The sequence below is a fragment of the Candoia aspera genome, chromosome 1 (genome assembly GCF_035149785.1).
Source record: "Candoia aspera isolate rCanAsp1 chromosome 1, rCanAsp1.hap2, whole genome shotgun sequence".
Lineage (NCBI taxonomy): Eukaryota > Metazoa > Chordata > Lepidosauria > Squamata > Boidae > Candoia > Candoia aspera.
In genome coordinates, this window is record NC_086153.1 from 1,878,343 (window position 1) to 1,897,697 (window position 19,355).

Consider the following 19,355-nt stretch of genomic DNA (forward strand, 5'->3'; position numbering starts at 1 on the left):
AGCCAGATCCATTGCCTTTGTGTGGTGGCACTGCTTACCCAAATTAGCCTCCGATAATCTTTTCTTCCATGGATCTGTCTAAGCCCCATTAAAGCCATCCATGTGGGCAACTCTCAGTATTTCTTCTTGTACAGAACTCTGGGGTTTAACTGTATGCCATCAATCACCAATCAGTGGCAAATCATCCCTAAATCTATGAGAAAATGCCTATCTAAACAACTCCTGCTCCAGCATGCAAGTAAAAATGCAAATGAAGCAGATTTATTCTTTCCCTTGATTTATATGCCTTTCCATCCACAGTAAGTACTCCAAGAGGCTAACAGCAATTAAAATATAGAACCAAATATTTTAAATTATTAACAATTAACAGCCCAAAGGGAAAAAAATGCCCCTTGGCTGGTCTTCAAAAGGCAGAGGGGAACAATCCAGCAGAGCAGCAGATGGCAGCTGGGGCCAACCTTGGCACCCTCCAGATGTGTGGATCTCAACTCCCAGGATTCTCGGCAATGCCCATGCCAGCTGGGGAATTTGGGAGCTAAACTCCAGACATCTGGGGGCCACGTGTGGCTTTCTCCCCAGACAAGTGGGCCTCTAAAGCAAGGTGTGGGGAGGGAATCTCAGAAGTGCCTTTCCTGCTGACGTCCAGACAGACAGTGGGGAAAGTGAAGTGTAAGGCACTGCAAATTTGTAATAAACAAACAACCTTTTCTGCAGGGGAAATGTTTTTTTCGGATGTCTCCACAATCCTCCAAGCACAGAAGGAAGTGCTAAAAGCAACCAGGAACCAGGTGCATTTCAGGTGAACTGGCTCAAAGCCAACACAGGTCCAAATGTGGATTTGGGGGAAACCTGGTCTGTACCAATTAGAAATATGCATAAAAATCAATCCCCCCCCCCTTTTGGAGATAAGCACAGCACTTACAAAACATAGGAGAAAACAGAACTCTAACAATCTCCTCAAGGCCTTCCTGCAAAAAGTATACTTAACAAGCTACAGCTAGTCCTCAACTTACGACCATTCGTTTAGTGACCATTTAAAGTTACAACGGCACCGAAAAAGTGACTTATGTCCAGTCCCCATACTTACGACCGACACAGCATCCCCACAGTCACGGGATCAAAATTCAGGCACTTGGCAACCAGTGTGTATTTAGAACAGTTGCAGCGTCCTGGGGTCATGTGATCACCATTTGCGATCTTCCCGGCCGGCTTCTGACAAGCAAAGCCAAATTCACTTAACAACCATGTGGTTCACTTAAGGACCACAGCAAAAAAGGATGTAAAATCGGGTGCAACTCACTTAACAACCACCTCATTTAGCGACAGAAGCTCCAATCCCAGTTGCGGTCATAAGTCAAGGACTACCTGTATTCCACCCACATAACTTGTTGGGGTGAGGGTTTTTTCAATAGTAACAACAACAACAACAATTGTTCATAAGAATTAGAAACGCACCTTTCTCAAACCAATGAGCAAACAAATACTACACAAACCCAGGGTCATACAAATATTTCAGACTGCTCAAGTGTCAAATGGGTATTTGTCCAAGCTGGCAAAAAATCACAACGAGTGTGGTGGCCCCCTTTCCAGCTAGCAATTTTTATTCAAAGGCGGAAGCTTTTTAATAAGCTTTAATAAACTCAGTCTAGCCACTCTATGGATCCAATGAAGTCAGTGCTGCAGCTTCTGAAAGGTGATGCCTTTGAATAAAAATTGTTAGCTGGAAAAGGGGCTATCAGACTCCTCCTGATTTTTGCTAAACCATCAGGAGCCCTTGTTCCAAAAGGACAATAAGATGAAAAAATATAGTAACAAGCTTTAAATTAAACCCTACATCAGTCCAGCCCAGTGTTTCTCAACCTTGGGCACTTCAACATGTGGGGACTTCAACTCCCAGAATTCCCCAGCCAGCATGGCTGGCTGGGGAATTCTGGGAGTTGGAGTCCGCACATCTTAAAGCGGCCAAGGTTGAGAAACACTGATCTACGTGAAGTCTCATATAAAGATGGAGGACGCTGCTTCAGGGAACATTTGACCAGCCGAGGGGTTGTTCCGCGACTAGAACAGAGCTGAACTTATATTCACACACGGGAGGATGAAAATGAAGTCTCCGAGAATATTCAAGGGAAAAACAGAAACTCTCAAAAACAGTTGCTAGGAAGGGTCTTTACAAAAATAATATGGCTGCAAGGAGGTGGGAGTTGGAGTTGTTCCCAGATCGGGCAGGAAATCCTTATTTTGCCTTTGTAAGACTGTCCTTTTGATGCAAATTGCTCCCTGGTGCTTCCGACAGAGAGTTGCGAGCATCACGAATCCTGAGACCATTTCCCATTCTGAACTGATTTTAGAAGACAGGGAAGGAGCGATGCGAATGGAAGGGACGGCTCCAAGGAGGAGGCTTTGCCACCTGGGCCTGCCCCCTGCCCGGTCCTGCCAGCGAGGCAGAGGGGTTACCCCGAGTCCAAGGTGGATTACTTGCTGTAAAAGCTTATACCAAAACAGAAAGCAAGCCCAGGCCAGCCTTTCCCACGCCCTCTGGTGCAAACAAACTGTGGATTCTAAGCAGCAACAAGATATGTGGGCTGTATTCACACAACACATTAAGCCAAGATTTTTTTAAAAAAAACTACAGTTGTTACGTCTCGTACTATGCACTCCCAAACAAAAACACCATAGTTTAATTCTGGCCTAACTAAACAACTTGTGGAGAGGAATGACTGGATTTTTACGATGCAGTGAACTTCCCAACTCCATTTCAGCCCATCAAGCCAGTTATGTGAAGGCAGTCAGTGAGATAAATGAATCAAAATACCAGGGGGATCTACAGAAATGGGGAGGGGCTTCTACCTAGACAGGAGCCCAAGAGACAGAAGGCCCATTATCCACAGCATAAAGTAGGGGAGGTTGGGGAGGAACCTTACCAGAAAGGCAGAGGTGAGCTTAGAAGGAGACCCCTGGTTCCTGGTTGTGGGAAGCTTTCAAAGCTCAGCCCCAAGCCCTGAACTGCAGTAAGAAAGCAGAGATGCCACACAGATACTCTCTAAGCCTAGTCCTCGACTTACAACCATTCGTTTAGCGACTGCTTGAAGTTACGATGGCACTGGAAAAAGTGACTTGCAACCGGTCCTCACACTTACGACCGTTGCAGTGTCCCTGCGGCCACACGATCAAAATTCAGTTGCTCAGCAACTGGCTTGCACTTACAACGGGTGCAGCATTCTGGGGTCACGTGATCACCATTTGCGACCTTCCCAGCTGGCTTCTGACAAGCAAAGCGAATGGGGGAGCCAGATTCGCTAAACGACCATGGCAAAAAAGGTAGTAAAATCAGGTGTGACTCACTTAACAACCGCCTCACCACAGTCTGCTCCACTGTAGACACAGCAGGGCAGGCTTCAGATTTTAAAGTAAAGGTCCTGGGGTCAGAGAATTACAAGAATTGTGTCCGGTACCTTTGCGGGGAACCAGTTCCAAGCCCCCAACAGCAATGCACACCTCGGGAAGAAAGATTCAGACGGAGTTTCATTAAGCAGATTTAATGCCTGGAAAAAAGGGGTCAGCAAAATTGCAGCTCTCGTTTATGCGTGAAGTGTGTTGCGACTTCTTTCTCCCATATTACCTAACTGAAGAACTAACAGCTGTTTTACCAGATAAGACTGAAACGTTCATGCGTTTGTCTTATTTTGAAATGCTCCTTTCTTCCTTTCCCAGCCCGTAAGGGTCCTCGTGCAGCCGGGCGGAGGAAAGGCCAGCCGGATCCTGCTCCCCAGGCCGCCACCCCCCCCCCCCCCGGCGAATCAGAAACCAAAATAAAACTGGCGGCTTCAAAAGACCCTTTCATGGGAAGGCTGCCATGCCCCAGGCAGATGGCTGGACAGACCTGCTGCGCGACTCCTCTTCTGGCTGCCTGCGTGCGACAAGCACCTGCCGGCTCAGGTTGCGCGGAGGGCGGCAGCCCGCAACAAAGGCACCACCGCTCCCAGGACAAAATCCAAACAGTCAAAAAGTTCACCCTAGAGGTTTGCTGGCTGGTTTGCCAGATTGACACGAAGCCTTTCCTCCAGCAGCTAAAATCAAGATTTGAGGGAGGGAGGGAGGGAAAGAAGAAAGGAAAGAAAGAAAGAAAGAAAGAAAGGGCGGGAGGGAGGGAGGGAGGGGGCGAGGAGGAAGCAAGAAGGAAAGAAGGGACCCCATCCCAGCTGTTTTTTCCTTGCATCCCAGCCGCGCTTCTCTCCAAGTGTATTTTGCGACGGAGCCTCAAATGCTTTGGCGGTTTCCATGGCCCTCAACTGTATTTCACCCTCCCAAAAACCAGGCATGAAGGACCTTCACCTTCCACAGAGCCCTGAACGAGGCAGACAAAAGTGGACGATCCGCACCTACCGCTCCCCTTGCGATCAGTGACTCAGGAAGGACATAAACGGAGGACATCAGTATTTACAATGGAGCAGCTGAAGTGGAACTAAGCCAGCTTGATAATCAAATCACGCCTCCCAGGGAAGACGCCAAAAGCCATGGAAGGGTGTTTAATAACGCGCTTATGGGAACGGCCTGATCTTGAGCCATGCCAGGCAGGCGCTGCTGTAGGTGCCTTAGAGATGCTCCTGGGGTTGTAGAGGCCACCTGGTGGAACACAGCAAAGCCAACGGGCTGAGATGCCAGATCAAACCTCAGCAAGGTGCCTTCGACAAGTCCCTCGGACGCACCTCCTGTTCGTAGCAGATTGGCACCGGACTGGCAGCCTCATACAGGAGTCCACCTACCCAACAGGCGCGGAATATTAGAATCTGCACCCTGCGACTTGGAGACAACGCTTTGTGCACCGATTGCAAGAGGAATGGGAATGGAGGTGAAAAGTAGTACAGGTGGTCCTTGCTTAACAACCATTCATTTAGTGATGGTTCAGACTTAAGATGGTGCTGGAAAATCCGACTTACGGCCAGTCCTCACACTTACGACTGTCGCGGCATCCCCACTGTCACGTGATCAGGATTTGGGCACTTGGCAACTGGTTCGTATTTATGACTGTTGCAGCGTCCTATGGCCACATGATTGCCATTTTTGACCTCCCTGGCCAGCTTCTGGCAAGCAAAATCTAAGGGGAACCGCGTGGTTTGCTTAGCGACCACGTAGTATGCTTAACGCCCGTGGTGGTTCACTTAACAACTGCCGCAAAAAGGTCAGAATATCGGGTTGGATTTGCTTAATGACCACTTTGCTTCGCAACTGAAATGCCAGTCCTAATTGTGGTCGTTAAGCAAGGACTACTTGTATAGGACTGCCAGTCAAAAACTAAGGTAAGGACTATCCATTGTTTATCAGTTTAGCCCACCTCATAGGGCTGTTGTAAGGAATGAGGGGATTGCTATATACATTGCTTTCAGCTCCTTAGAGAAAGGAAGAATAGGCAGGTCATCGATACAATTTCAAGAAGATACTGCAGATAGTTGAAAGGGAGGAAGGCTTACCTTCCTTCAATTAGATTAGGTGACGGTAGAGCAGCTGCCTTGCCTGAAGATGCATCTGGAGTTCAAAGAGTTTGGTTGGAAGGGGTGGGAAAGGGCTTTTCCCTCCAGACCTTTAGAAAAGCAACGGCCGGCCGGCCACTGTTGCCGGGATGGAGACAGAGAGATCCGAGATTGCTTTAAGAGGGCACAATGTGCTCTGTGCCCGTTCCCTCTGCAAGAGAAGTAGCTCCCTGCCAGAGACCAGCCACTTGCTGTCCTGCCTGTGGAGGTCCAACACTTGACACAGACTTAGCAAGCCGCAGAGGGCCGGGTGTTTCCACGCAGCTAAGATGACTTTGGGTCTGCAGTTTAGGGCATCTCTCACAGCCCTCGTCACCTTTGTTTCCGGTCTCACTTTGCCCGTCAGAGGCCTTGAGAGCTTTCAAGGCAGCTGCGGGCAGGGAATCCTGAGTGCCGAAGTCCAATCCATCTGAGGACCCCAGGTTAAGGGAAGGCTGCTTTAGGCAGTGAAGCCCAGCTAGGAGTCTTAAGGTACGGTACGCACCAAAAAAGACCCACTAGCAGCCCAGCCTCCTAGATCACCTCAAACTGACCCGTATAGCCCGAATAAAACATAACCATAAGCAGAAATCTAGCACCGGTGACTTAATAGCTTCCAGACATCCCTTTCCACCAGCGTATTGCTTTGTGACAGTTAGGAAACCAGATATCAAGGCTGGGTCATCTAGCCAGTTAGAAAAGATTGGCCATGATACGGCAGGGCACGTCACAGCCTCCTCTCCCTCCCGACCGAGGGCCCGGAAAACCCTCAGCTCTGTCCAGTGTTTGTTTGCCTCTAAGGAGAGCAGATGTTACAACTCCGTGGGACAGATTTGGCTCAAGGGCTGATCTCTGGGCTGGCCCTGTTCAAAATAAAAAGCGTGCAGGATCCAAAACCTGAGTACATAAACACACATTTTGCGTGAGAAACCAAAACCATGTGTTCTCAGAATTTGTTCTGGCGGGAACAGACAGGGAAAAACTTCCTTCCAGGAAGCCACATCTCAGCTGCAGCTTTTTCACCAAGATAAATAGCTGCAGACTAATGCAGAAAAGATAAATTGTGCAAGTAGCTGATGATGCTGAAAGAATTACCTCAAATTGAACCAAAGCTAGAACCTGAAGGATGTTTGCTGAGAAATAGTTCCTGTTCAACTCGACAAGATTCTATTGAGCAAATGCTGCAGAAATGAATGGTTAACAAGCTATTCCGTTTATGGGGCTTATTCTTGCTGACACCATGTTAACAAAAAAAAAAAGCAGCTTTTATGTTACAAAGCACAGCCATCCTAGAGCAAGATATACTTCTCCAGGTATAAACTTGCAAGTCACATTATGGAGGAAAATAAAGTTAGCAATAAATACATCCATCGCTTCTAAACGTGAACGCTTAATGCTACGTATTGTTGTACACTATATTTAGAAGGTTGAAAGATTCTGTTTCAGCAGAACTCAGGAGCCTACCAGCACTTACCATTTCTGTTTTTGTTATTGTCTTGTTACTGATTTGTTTTAGTTATTTGCTCATGCACCCAACACAGTCAGCCACACTGAGATAGTGTATTAAAGTTGTTAAATATTTACCAGTTCTCTCCCTTATTTAATAATCTTACGCTCCTGTTGCTTTTATTACCTAACCACCCAGAGTCCACCAAAGGGAGGACACGGGCGGGGACAAACAGGATAAATAATTTTTTTTAAAAAAATAAATTATTTTGTTTACATCTACCGAGAAGCAAGTAAATGTTTCTTGGATCACACCTTACGGTATTTTATTAAACAAGACTAGTGTCCTTTTTCTCATTTACGTTCTCAAAAATGGTAAAGGGTCCCTCTAGCCAAGTGCAACTCCTGGTGACACCCAGGTGGCCTTCTCAGCAACTGTCTGCAAGTGGTTTGCCGCTGATTTCCTTTGGGACGTTATTCCGAGCTCCCAACCTAACCTACACTCCTGGTGGTGCCGCATCCAAGAGGTAAGACCCAACGCCGCCGAGCAGTCAGCCCTGGAAAAGGTCAGCCAGGCACCGCTCCTTGCTGAGGTTTTTAAGTGCACCTTCAGTGCGCATTTACCATTCTCTTGCCCTCCAATTGGGCAGAATCTTCTTTTTGAAAGGGGGTGGAGGGAAACAAGGCAGTCCCTATTCAGTTACAGCTTTGCACGTTCCCCTCTCCAAACAGACGTTCGCAAACGACTTCCACGCTGAATACAAAAGCCTCTTTCTCTGCATAAAAACAAATCCAAACTCCCTGATATTTAAAAAAAAATGCTCCCAACTTTGCATAATGGGACGCTTCAGCAGAAAGGCAAGCAGGGAACCGGGAATGAGTAATGGGGTGTGGGTCAGACATTCAGGTTCCGACACAAAAATGTCAAAAACGTTTCGGGCGTATAGCCTGTATCCCGAGCTGCGGAGAGAACGTGCGTTTGGCTGAAGGGCACGAACGCCTTTTAGCCGCGAAGGATCACCCAGAGGCGCCCCCTCCCAGCCGCAGCCTCCATTTTGGAAGCGGGGGAAGGAAAGAGAGACGAGAGGCGAATGAATGAAAGACGGAGAGAATGAATGAATGAATGGGCTGCAGCTGTCAAGGCAGGCTGGCAGAAGACGGCAGGGGGAGGACGGTGGCGGGAGGAGGACAAAATACCGAAAAACACAGGAGCGGCGCCGGGACGAGGAGGGGGCGTCGAGCCGCCGCACATGCGCAGAAGCCGTCCTCGCGGCGGCGCGTTTTCCCTCACGCCGAGCAACTCACCGAAGCGCAGGGACTGGAGGTGGCGCTGGGGGTAGGCGAGCGCTGCACCGTCACCAGAGCCATCGGGGCGCGGCGGGGCCTCCCCGGCCGGCCTGCCAAGAGCCTTTATTCCATGGCGGCCGGCGGAGAAGCGAGAGGAAGGACGGCTGAGGCGGCCCGGCCGGGCGAGCGAGGGGAAGAAGGCGCGGCGATGGCGGCGGCGGCGGCCGCAGCTCCTCCCCCGCCAACGCTCTCTCGCCGACTGAGGCGCGGCGGGGTTGGGCCGGCCGGGCACAATGAGGCGCCAGCGCGCATGCGTTACCTGTCAAGCCCCCGAGCCCGCCCTCGCTCCGCCCCCTCGCCGCTGCCCCGCCTCCTGCGGCGCCGTTAACTCTTGCGCGCCTGCTTCGGAGGAGAGGGGCCTCCCGCCTCCCTCCCTCCCTTCTCCTCTTTTTCCCTTTCTCATCTTCCTTCCCCGTTTTCCCTTTTTCCCATTCTCATCTTCCTTCCTTCCTTCCCCTTTTTCCCTTTCTGTCCTTCCTTCCTTCCGTCCTTCACAGCTGAGTCTGCAGCCCCAGGAAACCCTTCTGCTGTGCCTGTGTGTCGATTGCAACAGCCGCTCCAGCAGCAGAGACAGGTTGCGTGCCTGCAAGGTTGGCTGGGAATTCTGGGAGTTGCAGTCCCTATCCATGTGGACTAACTCAGCGTTGCATTTTCACAACAGGCTAAGCCACGGATGGCTGTGTGGCACTTGCAGAGTCTGTGAGGCTTGCCCAGGGTCCCCCAGCCAGCTGAGGTGGCAGAATCCTTGACTGCCAGCCCAGAGGAGACTGGGCCCCTAATGCAGTGTTTCTCAACCTCAGCAACTTTAAGGTGTGTGGACTCCAACTCCCAGAATTCCCTAGCCAGCCATGCTAGCTGGGGAATTCTGGAAGTTGGAGTCCACACACCTTAAAGTTGCTGAGGTTGAGAAACACTGCCCTAATAGATGGGGTGATTGTTAGGACCAGGAGGCGGGAAGGATTCAACCCATCTGCTGCCTTCTACTTCCTGGAGGAAAGATGGGATAGCGATATAATAAGAATAGGGAGGCATCAGAAAGACAAAGCTAGAGACACATCAGAATGGCTGTTGAGCGAGTTGGTACTTATCTGATAAATGTACATGACCACCCATCTCATATCCATGAGTCTGGGTGGCAAACCACTAAAGCAGAATAAAAACAACCAAAATGTTGAATAACATCAATAGCATAAAATAACCTGGAAGCAGGGAACGCTCCCAACGTCCCATATGCAGTATAACCAAGAAACAGGCTCATCTTTACTATCCTGCCTTGAAGCCATGAGGCCTCCAATAGCACCCAGGGGGAAGCTAAATAAAGGTGGGAGGGAGGGAGAAGGAAGTACAGATAGTCCTCAACTTATGACCATTCATTTAACGACTATTCAAAGTTATGGTGCTGAAAAAAGTGATGACTGGTCCTCGCTGCAGTCACGTGATCAAAATTCGGGTGCTTGGCTACCGGTATGTATTTACAACGTTTGCAGTGTCCCGGGGTCGCCATTTGCAACCTTCCCAGGGGACTTCTGACAAGCAACGTCAGTGGAGGAAACTAGATTCACTTAACGACCATGGCAAAAAGGGTCATAAAATCAGGCGCAACTCACTTAATGACTGCATCGCTTAGCAACAGAAGTTCCTATTCCAGTTGTGGTCATAAGTCGAGGACTACCTGCAGCATCTTGGAGGCAAGGGGGAACAATTACAGGGGTACCAGCTGTGGCTTGGGAAATACAGCTTGGGCTATGTAGGGCCTGGAGAAAAGGAAGACAGTTCCAGCAGCTACATTATGGTGAACAAGCTGCAACAGCTGTGTCCACATGTCTGAAGCCGAACCAGGTTGTACAGTGTGGCATAACACCAAGGCCTGTTTCATGCAATAGGCTAAGGTGAAGACATACCGTGACCAGTGGGGTTTTGACTTAACCATTGTGGCTTGTAAATGATGAGTTATACTTTGTTTTGTGCAAATGTAACCATGGTAACAGAGGCCTTGTGGTCCTCTTCCTCCTGCCTTTCTGCTGCAGGTGCTGCGCCAAGCACTCTCATTGCCATCCTTTTTCATTCAGGTCGTTTTTATCCTACCCTCCCTACTCCACTACCACTCCAGTTCCCTCCTCTTTTTTATTTATTTATTATTTATTACTCAAATTTAGCCACCGCGCATCTCCCCCAGAAGAGGGACTCTGGGCGGTTTACAATAAAATCCCACATAAAACATAAACATTAAAATCACATAAAACAATTACGATAAAACACAATAAATAAAATCCAAGAGAGATGTAAAATCCAGGCTGGTGGGAGGGACTCTAGGGTGCGAACCATCCTCAAGAATGGTTATTCACTTTCCCGCCCCAGGCGAGACAGCAGAACCAGGTCTTAAGGGCCTTCCGGAAGGTCAGGAGTGAAGGGGCCTGCCTCACCTCCGGGGCAAGATATTCCAGAGAGCGGGGGCCACCACAGAGAAGGCCCACTTCCTGGACCCCGCCAGATGAAATTCTCTTATGGACGGGGTCCGCAACATGCCCTCTCTGGATGATCGGGTGGGGTGGGCCGATGTAATGGGGATGAGATGGTCCCTCAGGTAACCTGGCCCCATGCCATGTAGGGCTTTAAAGGTAATAACCAACACCTTGAATTGGACCCGGAAGCAAACTGGCACCCTGTGCAGCTCTCGCATCAACGGTGTTATATGTGCCCACGTAGGTGCACCAAAAATAGCCCGCGCGGCTGCATTTTGGACCAGCTGAAGCTTCCGGATACTCTTCAGGGGTAGCCCCATGTAGAGTGCATTGCAGTAGTCTATATGGGAGATAACCAGGGCATGAGTGACTGTTCGGAGGGCTCTACGATCCAGGAATGAGGAGGCAAGTTAAAATGGTTGATTACATGCCATCAAGTTGGTGTCGACTCCTAGGGACCACATACAGTAGGCAGACCTTCTCCAGGAGGACCTGTCCCCAACCTGGTCCTTCAGGTCTTCCAGCGGTGCCCCCTTCGCTGCTGTCACTGAGTCCCTCCTCCTTGCTGCTGGTCCTCCTCTTCTCTTTCTCTCCACCTTCCCCAGCATTGTGGACTTCTCAAGGGAGCTGGGTCTTCATGTTGACTGGCTGATTATGTGCCATCACGTCAGTGCTGACTCTTAGCGACCACATAGATACATTTTCTCCGTGACAACCTGTCCCCAGCCTGGTCTTCAGGTCTTCCAGTGGTGTGCCCATCGCTGCTGTAATTGAGTCCATCCACCTTGCTCTGGTCACCCTCTGCTCTTTGCTTCCCCCTTTCCCACCATTATGGACTTCTCAAGGGAGCCGAGTCTTTGTACTGATTGACTGACTATGTTCTACCAAGTTTCGACTCTTAGCGACCACAGGGACAGACCCTCTCCAGGAGGATGTGTGTCCAGCCTGCTCTCCCGGGGATGCCCCCTTTGCCGCCATCACTGAGTCCCTCCCTCTGGCTGCTGCTGGTCCTTTTCTCTTTCCTCCCATCTTTCCCAGCATCAGAGCCTTCTCTAGAGAACGAGATCTTCACATAATTCTTCCGAAGCAGGATACATCCTGTCTAGCTGGAGATCACCTAGCTGCCCGCAGCTCCACGTTTCAGCCCCTGGCCAAGCAAAGCTACCTGGTGGAGAGCAGAAGGCCTGCGCAATGCGGCATGTCCACATTCAGCAGAGAAGCCTCCTTCCAGCATTGCCTTCCTGGTATCAGTTCCAGCTGCTGATGCTCCCCCTTTCTCACAACCGGGCGAGAAGTGGCGCAGTCCTGCTGGAGAGAGAACCTCCGTTCAGCATCACTCCACCTACACATCCTATCCCACGATCCAAGAGCTCCAGGGCCTTTGTGGGTTCTCCTCTTGGCAGAGGAGAAAACCTGAGACCACATTCCCTAGAGCGACGTGGCTCAACTTTGGCAATTTTAAGATGGCTGGCTGGGGAATACTGGGAGTTGAAGTCCACGCATCTTAGAATTGCCAGGGTTGAGAAACACTGCCTGAGAGCATTGATGGGAGAAACCCTCTGGGATGGAATACAGGTAGTCCTCACTCAACAACCATTCTTTTAGTGATGGCTCAGGCTTAAAACGGTGCTGGAAAAACCGACTTAGGACCGGTCCTCACACCTACGACCGGTCCTCACACTGTTGCAGCGCCCCCGTGGTCACATTATCATGATTTGGGCACTTGGTGACCAGTTCACATTTATTTGTGGTCATATGATTGCCATTTTTTACCTTCAGTGGGGAGCTTCATAAATTCCCCAGCCGAAGCACGTAACAGCCACGGGGTTCACATAATGACTGCCACAAAAAAAGGTGGTAAAATCGGGTCAGATTTGCTTAATGACCATTTTGCAATTCTGGTCCCAGTTGTCGTTAAGTGAGGGCTATCTGTATTGCCACCAATGCCCCATCCAGTCACTCTTTTGGAGTCCAGATTGTAAATCCCTTGAGTCAAGCACCACCCCGGTGGCTTCAGGAGCTGATTTGCATTGTTTCCTGACAACAACGTAGAAAAGGGTTGCCAGTACCTTGTCAGTTTTTATTTTTAATTCTGAGTCTTTCCAGCTGCTCTGGGAATCTCCTGGTGGTCTCCCATCCGAGTCCAAATCAAGTCCAACCCTGCTTAGCTTTTCTGAGATTCTCTGAGATCGACTTGGGCGTAACAGATAGGAACAAGGGCTGGACTCTACTCTTGTTTGAATAACTGCAGCCTGAGATGAAGCAATTCAGCGAGAAATGCTATTCCTGGCATGGAAGTGAAGTCACGGGAAAGGGTGTCACCTTTCGTAAATTCCCCAGCCGAAGCACTGACTTCAGAGCCTGGGAGCGAGGCTGATGAAAGAGGCAGCAACGTTTTCCAGGAGAGGATCTGAGGACCAGCAACGAGGATCGTTGCCGTTTCCCTTCTGTGGGTCTAATGGGCCTTTAGCCGCGAGATTCAGCAGGGGAAGATTTTTACGAGGTGAAAGGAAGCCGTCAAATTCCTCTGTTTCTGCTGCTGAGCATGAGCATCATGTGAGCATCCGGAGGAGCAAGGTGTGGGGGTAACAGCCTCTTTTGCCTGCAGTAGGAGACCCTCTGCAGGCCAGCCACAGAGGCTGGGTTGGTTTATGGATCTTCATGGAGTTCCCACAACTCAGCTAGTTTTCCACCATGGTTTGCTTCCCGGATTCTGCTGTTCTGACAGCATCCCCAAGATACAGAGGTCCTGTTTAGCAGCAGGGTGAGTAGCTACTACCCCACTCATCCAGCTTTGCAAGGCTTGGGTGTTCCTTGGCCTCCAAGTAGAGAGAGAGGAGTTGCCAGCTTGGATGACTGGTCATGTGAGCGTGGAGCTGCTCCCAGCAAGAGGAAACTTGGAAGGTTAAGAAGCAAATGAAAAAAAACAGGATTCCACTTATGGGAGCTGCTTCTGAGAAAAGGAAGGAGAGAAAGACACTGGGAACAGTGGTTTGCTTTTCCCTTGGGACCATCATAATGCCTCAGAGATCAAGAAACCGTTTACAGGTATTCTTTGACTTACAACCACTTGTTTAATGACCGTTTGAAGTTATGACAGTGCTGAAAAAAGTGACCTGTGACCGGTCCTCGCACTTACGACCATGTCCGTGTCCCTGTGGTCGTACGATCAAAATTCAGGCGCTTGGTGACCAGCATGTATTTACGACGGTTGCAGCGTCCCAGGGTCACGCGATTGCCACTTGCGATTTTCCCAGGGACAAGCAAAATTGATGGAGGAATCTGGATTTACATAAAGGCCACGTGATTCGCTTAACCACCACAGCAAAAAAGGTCATGGAATCGGGCGCAACTCACTTAATGACCACATCGCTTAGTGATGGAAGTTCCAGTCCCAATTGTGGTCGTAAGTCAAGGACTACCTGTATTTGCTTTATTTGTCCATCTTAAAGAACATTTGCAACATTTAACTGAAGTGCTGACAGTGATGCCACCGTAGTGAACACAGAGGAAGGCCTTAAGCGATTCAGTGTTGAGGAAGCCAACAGGTCTTAGCCCAAGGCCTCTGAGGAGCCAGATCTGCAGCCAGAAAATCTCCAGGGAGATACCCACACTAGGGAGACCCTCTCCCCAGTCAGGTGGGACAGACCCTGGCCAAGAAGGGGCTCCAGGGCTGGACTCAGCCTTGGGTTTCCTGCCAAAAGCCGGGAGCCTCCCCTGCTCGGCTACAACCCGCAAATTTTTCAGCAGTGCCTCTTCTGTAACGCTCCCTGGATCTAAAGGGAACCAATTGTGATAACCCCTTTTCTCTATCCCATGAAAAATATCCCCCCTGAGGGCATAAAGAGAAGCCTTGACTTGCAAGGTAGAGAGCATTGCTTTGCATTTTCTAGCAATGCTAGAAAATGCGGGTCGCATTTTCATCAGGCTTCTGCCAGAATTAAAAGCAGTTTTTCCTACTTTTTCCTGTTTTTTGACTATTTCTGTGTGGATTAGCAGAAGAATCCATACAATCCTGCCCTCTTTTGACAAAGGAAGTCACCAATTGTAGAGGCTAGAGCAGTGTTTCTCAACCTTGGCAACTTGAAGACGGGTGGACTTCAACTCCCAGAATTCCTCAGCCAGCCATTCTGGGAGTTGAAGTCCGCCCATCTTAAAGTGGCCAAGGTTGAGAAACCTTGGGCTAGAGGGCAGCAGTGTTGGCTGCCCCTGCCCATCACCAGCCCAATTCAGTTCAGTCCCACCAGCAATTCAAGGTACTGGTTATCACCTTTACAGCCCTGCATGGCACCGGGCCAGGTTATCCACCTCTCCCGGAGGGTATCTGTCCGTTCCCCCAAGTCAGATAGGATGGGTGCACTCTAGGCCCCTTCCCTTAAGGCCTGTCATCTAGCAGGACCTTGGAAGTGCGTCTTCCCCATAGCTTCCCTGCCCTGTGGAATGCCTCCCCTGGGATCCGGCAGGCCCCCGCCGACCTAGCCTGCCAGAAACCAGGAAAAGTTGGCTCTTCCTGTGGGCATTGGGATTGGGTGAAGCTGGAGCCCGGTGCTTCTGGTTACTGTTATTGGGGAGCATTGCTTGAGGGCACTGGGTACAGTTTCTTTCTTTTGGGCGGTTTGGGGAAGATTTTGTTTTTTTGTTTTTTTCAACATTTATTTGTTCGTTTATCGTTTACATTTATATGGCCGCTCATCTCCCACAAGGTGGCTCTAGGCAGCATACAACAATGAGATAAAAAATGCATTTTGCCGTTTTGCCATTTCGCCATTTTACATGCTCTTACTGTTGTTGCTGTGAGCCGCCCATATATCAAGTTATGTGACATATAAGATGGGTGGACATATACATTTTCATAAACAAATAAATAAATATTGAGCCCCACCAGTCTTGGCTGAACCCCACTGGCTCTAGGCACCACCACAACTCCTGACCCAAAGAGTGAAGGAGCAAAAAAAAAAACCCGAAAAGGCCACTGACAATTTTGGGGTTCTCAGTCAGTCAGAAAGGGCTCGCAGTTTTTAAAGCAAAGTTGAACTAGATGGAAAGTTTCCACCAAGAATGGGAAGTGTTTGGTCTGCAGCCTTCCTCTCAAACATCCCCCTGGCTTAACTTTGGTCTGTCGGCACAGGAGCGGCGAAAGGGTTGGTCACTGCTGTATTCAAATAATTTGGACTTGTAGAGCATTCTTACCACCAACCTCCACGCAATGCTTGGACCCCAGTTATGATCGAGGCGGTGGTAATTTCACTGTGGGCCCAACTCCGACTTTCCTTTGCAACAGCCCTCCCTCTCCGGGTGCCTGACCGCAAGCAAATCTTTGCCAGTTACAGTATTTACAGTAAGCGTCTTGGCTTCTCATCTTGGGATTCCGGTGATATTTGAGAACATTCTGTATTTCCTGAAAAAGAAAAGTACTCAGAAAGTTCAGTATAGAGAGGGACGGCCAAAAACAGCACAAGAAGTTGAAGGGTGCACAGATTTTGAAAGAGCGCATAGAGGAAAAGTAAACAAGGCAGGAGAAAGCCATGTAAATGAGTAACACCCACAATCCCTTGTAGCTCAAGGCATCTGGGAATCGTATTTCTATTTGGGAATTTGGGTCCCCTAAAGAGAGGAGAGAAGGTACAGTCCCACCCAGAACCAAGGTGCCACCAGTATGGTGTAATGCAGTGTTTCTCAACCTTGGCAGCTTGAAGGTGTGTGGGCTTCCACTCCCAGAACTCCCCAGCCAGCCATCCTGGGAGTGGAAGTCCACACGTCTTAAAGTTCCCAAGGTTGGGAAACATTGGTATGGACAAATGCTCACTCTCTTCAGGAATAAATAGTAGGTCTTCTGAGGATCTTCCAGTAATCTCTTTAATCTGTTCCCACCACCTGGTCTACAGCCTTTCCGTTCTATTTCCTTCAACCTTGTCAAACATACAGTAGTCTTTTTTTTCTACCCCATCGTTCACTTGCGTCACACGCCCAAAGTTTCTGCTTGCTGATCATCACCTTAATGGAGAAAACAGCCCTCACAATATTTGGTCTAGGAGCGCTCAGCCGGTCCATAGTATTCTCGGCAACTGTTTCCAAATCCCTAATTATAATCCCATGTAGCCTGCCCAGAGTCGCAATTTATGAATTGGGCAGCCCCATGAATCAATTAAACAAACAGATAAATGGAAGGTGTCTGCCTCTTTCTCAGCATCTACCTTTTCCAGTGAAATATTCCCACATATTATTAGAAGGACCATTGTTTTTATTATTCTGATCTTTGCTATCATTATAGTGTCTTTATCTTTCATGATATTATCTAAAATGGTTTGCTTTCTCCGTAGCATTAAGGTCTTTACTTCGCTAGCATGCCCTCCGTCTTTACCTGACGTGTGCCCAGCACATCCACCAAGTGTGGGTTGGCATTTCCTTTATTAACATACGATATTAATCTGGATTTTGACTTTCTCTTTTCATGATAAATCTTCTTACTCTTTATTTTCAGCGAACAGCGAACATGAGCATATTCCAATTCGTGTTTCACTCTCCAATTTTTATTCCAACTATTATTTCTTTCAGTCTTACCATTCTTACACTATATTCACTGTATACGCTAAACAGATACAGACACATTATGCATCCTTGTTTACTCTGCTTTTCCAAACTTGGATCTTACAGTTTCTTGTTCATTGTAAGGGTTCCTCAGAAGAATAATCAAATGTTTTGGCACCCCCCCACCCCCACCCCCCTTAGCTTTGCTGTGTTTCATTTTCTGGCGTGATCTTTGTAATCTGTACAATCACGGGCCTTGCTGGAGTCAATGAAGCAAAGGTAAATTTTGAACCCTTCCTGTTCATTGGGCATTTCTCTCTCTCTCTCTCTCTCTTTCTGTATGTCTCTGTTCTTCTTTGTAAGACTAAACGCAGTTTGGCTTGTGTGTGGAAGTCATGCAATGATGCACTCATTTGCACATTTTCCTGTGACTCGTTTCTTTGCTATGGATATGTACCCAGTCTCCAGATCATACCATCTCGTTCCTTATTTGTTGGCACAGAAAGGTTAGCGTTTAACTGCCTAGTCTCCTGCTGAATTAAACAATTCAGTCCTTTCAAAGGTGCTTTCCTCTTTGACAGCTGGTCTGTTGTCTATACCTCATTTTCTGCTGAATTTAGTCTCTCTCTCTGAATGCTTCTGTTATTCTATTATCCTGCTTGTAAAGTCCTGCCATGTTCCTCCTTTGGGATTACTCTTAAGTATTCTTACCTTAGCTATAAAGCTTCTTGTAATTTCTCTGATTTTTCTTTCCTTTTTATATTTTATATTGGTTGACATTCTTGATTGGGATATTCTTTGTCCTTTTTTGCTTGCTGTTGGCCTGCATCCAATCTCTCTCTCTCTGTTTTGCACAAGGCTTTTATTCTCTTTTTCTGATTACAAGTATCGTGTTCTGGTACCTGTAAGTGAGTTGGATGTTTCCTTCTTTAAAATCTTTGAACAGTTTTTCTGCTTTAATTCTCTTTCACACCAAGATACATTTCTTACATTTGGTCCACCCCATCTGGGCTGCAAACATTTGAATAGCCACCAGAGGCAGCAGAGGCTGAGAGTTTTCGATATGTCTTTGCTGCCATCTGGCAGTCATTCAGAAGTTTGCCACCCATGTTTTGTAGCCCTAGCAATCACATTCTCCTTTCATCCTCCATTATTCTCCAAGGAATACATTCTCCATATTCAGTACGAGAATGCTAAGATGTTAAAAGCCAGGCAGACCCAGCTGGGTGTTCAAAGGCTTAAAGAAGGTTCTCTCCTGCATTTGTGGCAACCAAACTTCTGGTGGTGTCTGGAAAATAAAACCCAGAGACCTGCATGTGTTCCCAGAATGGCTAAAAGTGGTGGAAGGACCCCATGGTTTTGGCAAGCCAGCAGGATTGAGATGATTTGGGTCCAGTTTGTCTTACTGGTTCTTAGTGCTATGGTCCTTAAAAAACACGGTGTTCTACTGACTTCCATGTGGTTGACTCCCATTTGTGGAATAGAGATCCCTCCTGCACCTCATCCTACCTGGCTAACAATCGGAGAAGGGTAGAGTTCCAAAGTGTGTGTGTGTGTGTGTGTGTGTGTAGGGTAGCTGCTAGACTGAACACTGTATACCTGAAAAGTGGCCCTTAGTCCAAAGCCTGCCCTTGATAAGAAAACCACCAGCCACAGGTGCCCCCAGACAGCAAGCGACATCATGACACAAGTGATGTGAAGTATGCGAATGATGTCAGTTGCTGGCCCACATTACGTAACTGGCACCGGTTTACAAGTGGTTGGCAGAAGCCGTGATGATCGTGACACCATCATGGATTCCACCAGACACTTGTAAGCCGACCCCCAGACCGTGCCCGCCAAGTTCTGTTGCCCCTCCCAAGACAAAGAATCAGCAAGCCATTTTGCTCAGCGTCTGAGCTGCTTTTCATACTTGATTTAGGGCCACAGCCACTGTGTGGTTGCCATCGCTCCTTCTGTGAGTCTGAAGCAGGACTGGAAACCAGACGGCTCGCCCTTCCTTCAAGAAGGAAGTGGACCGTTCCTGGGTCCAAGACTGTATGGCCATTAATCGCCGGGCTTTACG

General features: G+C 48.6%; 1 protein-coding gene across 1 annotated transcript in view; it reads right to left on the bottom strand.

The window, feature by feature from the left end:
• SSH2 (slingshot protein phosphatase 2) overlaps window positions 1–8,486 on the bottom strand; it is a 114,045-nt gene extending 105,559 nt beyond the window's left edge. The window contains exon 1 of the mRNA XM_063295705.1: window positions 8,259–8,486. Coding sequence (XP_063151775.1) covers window positions 8,259–8,321 — 63 coding nt within the window. The 5' untranslated portion in view covers window positions 8,322–8,486. The remainder of the gene's footprint in view (window positions 1–8,258) is intronic.
• Window positions 8,487–19,355: the final 10,869 nt, after the last annotated feature.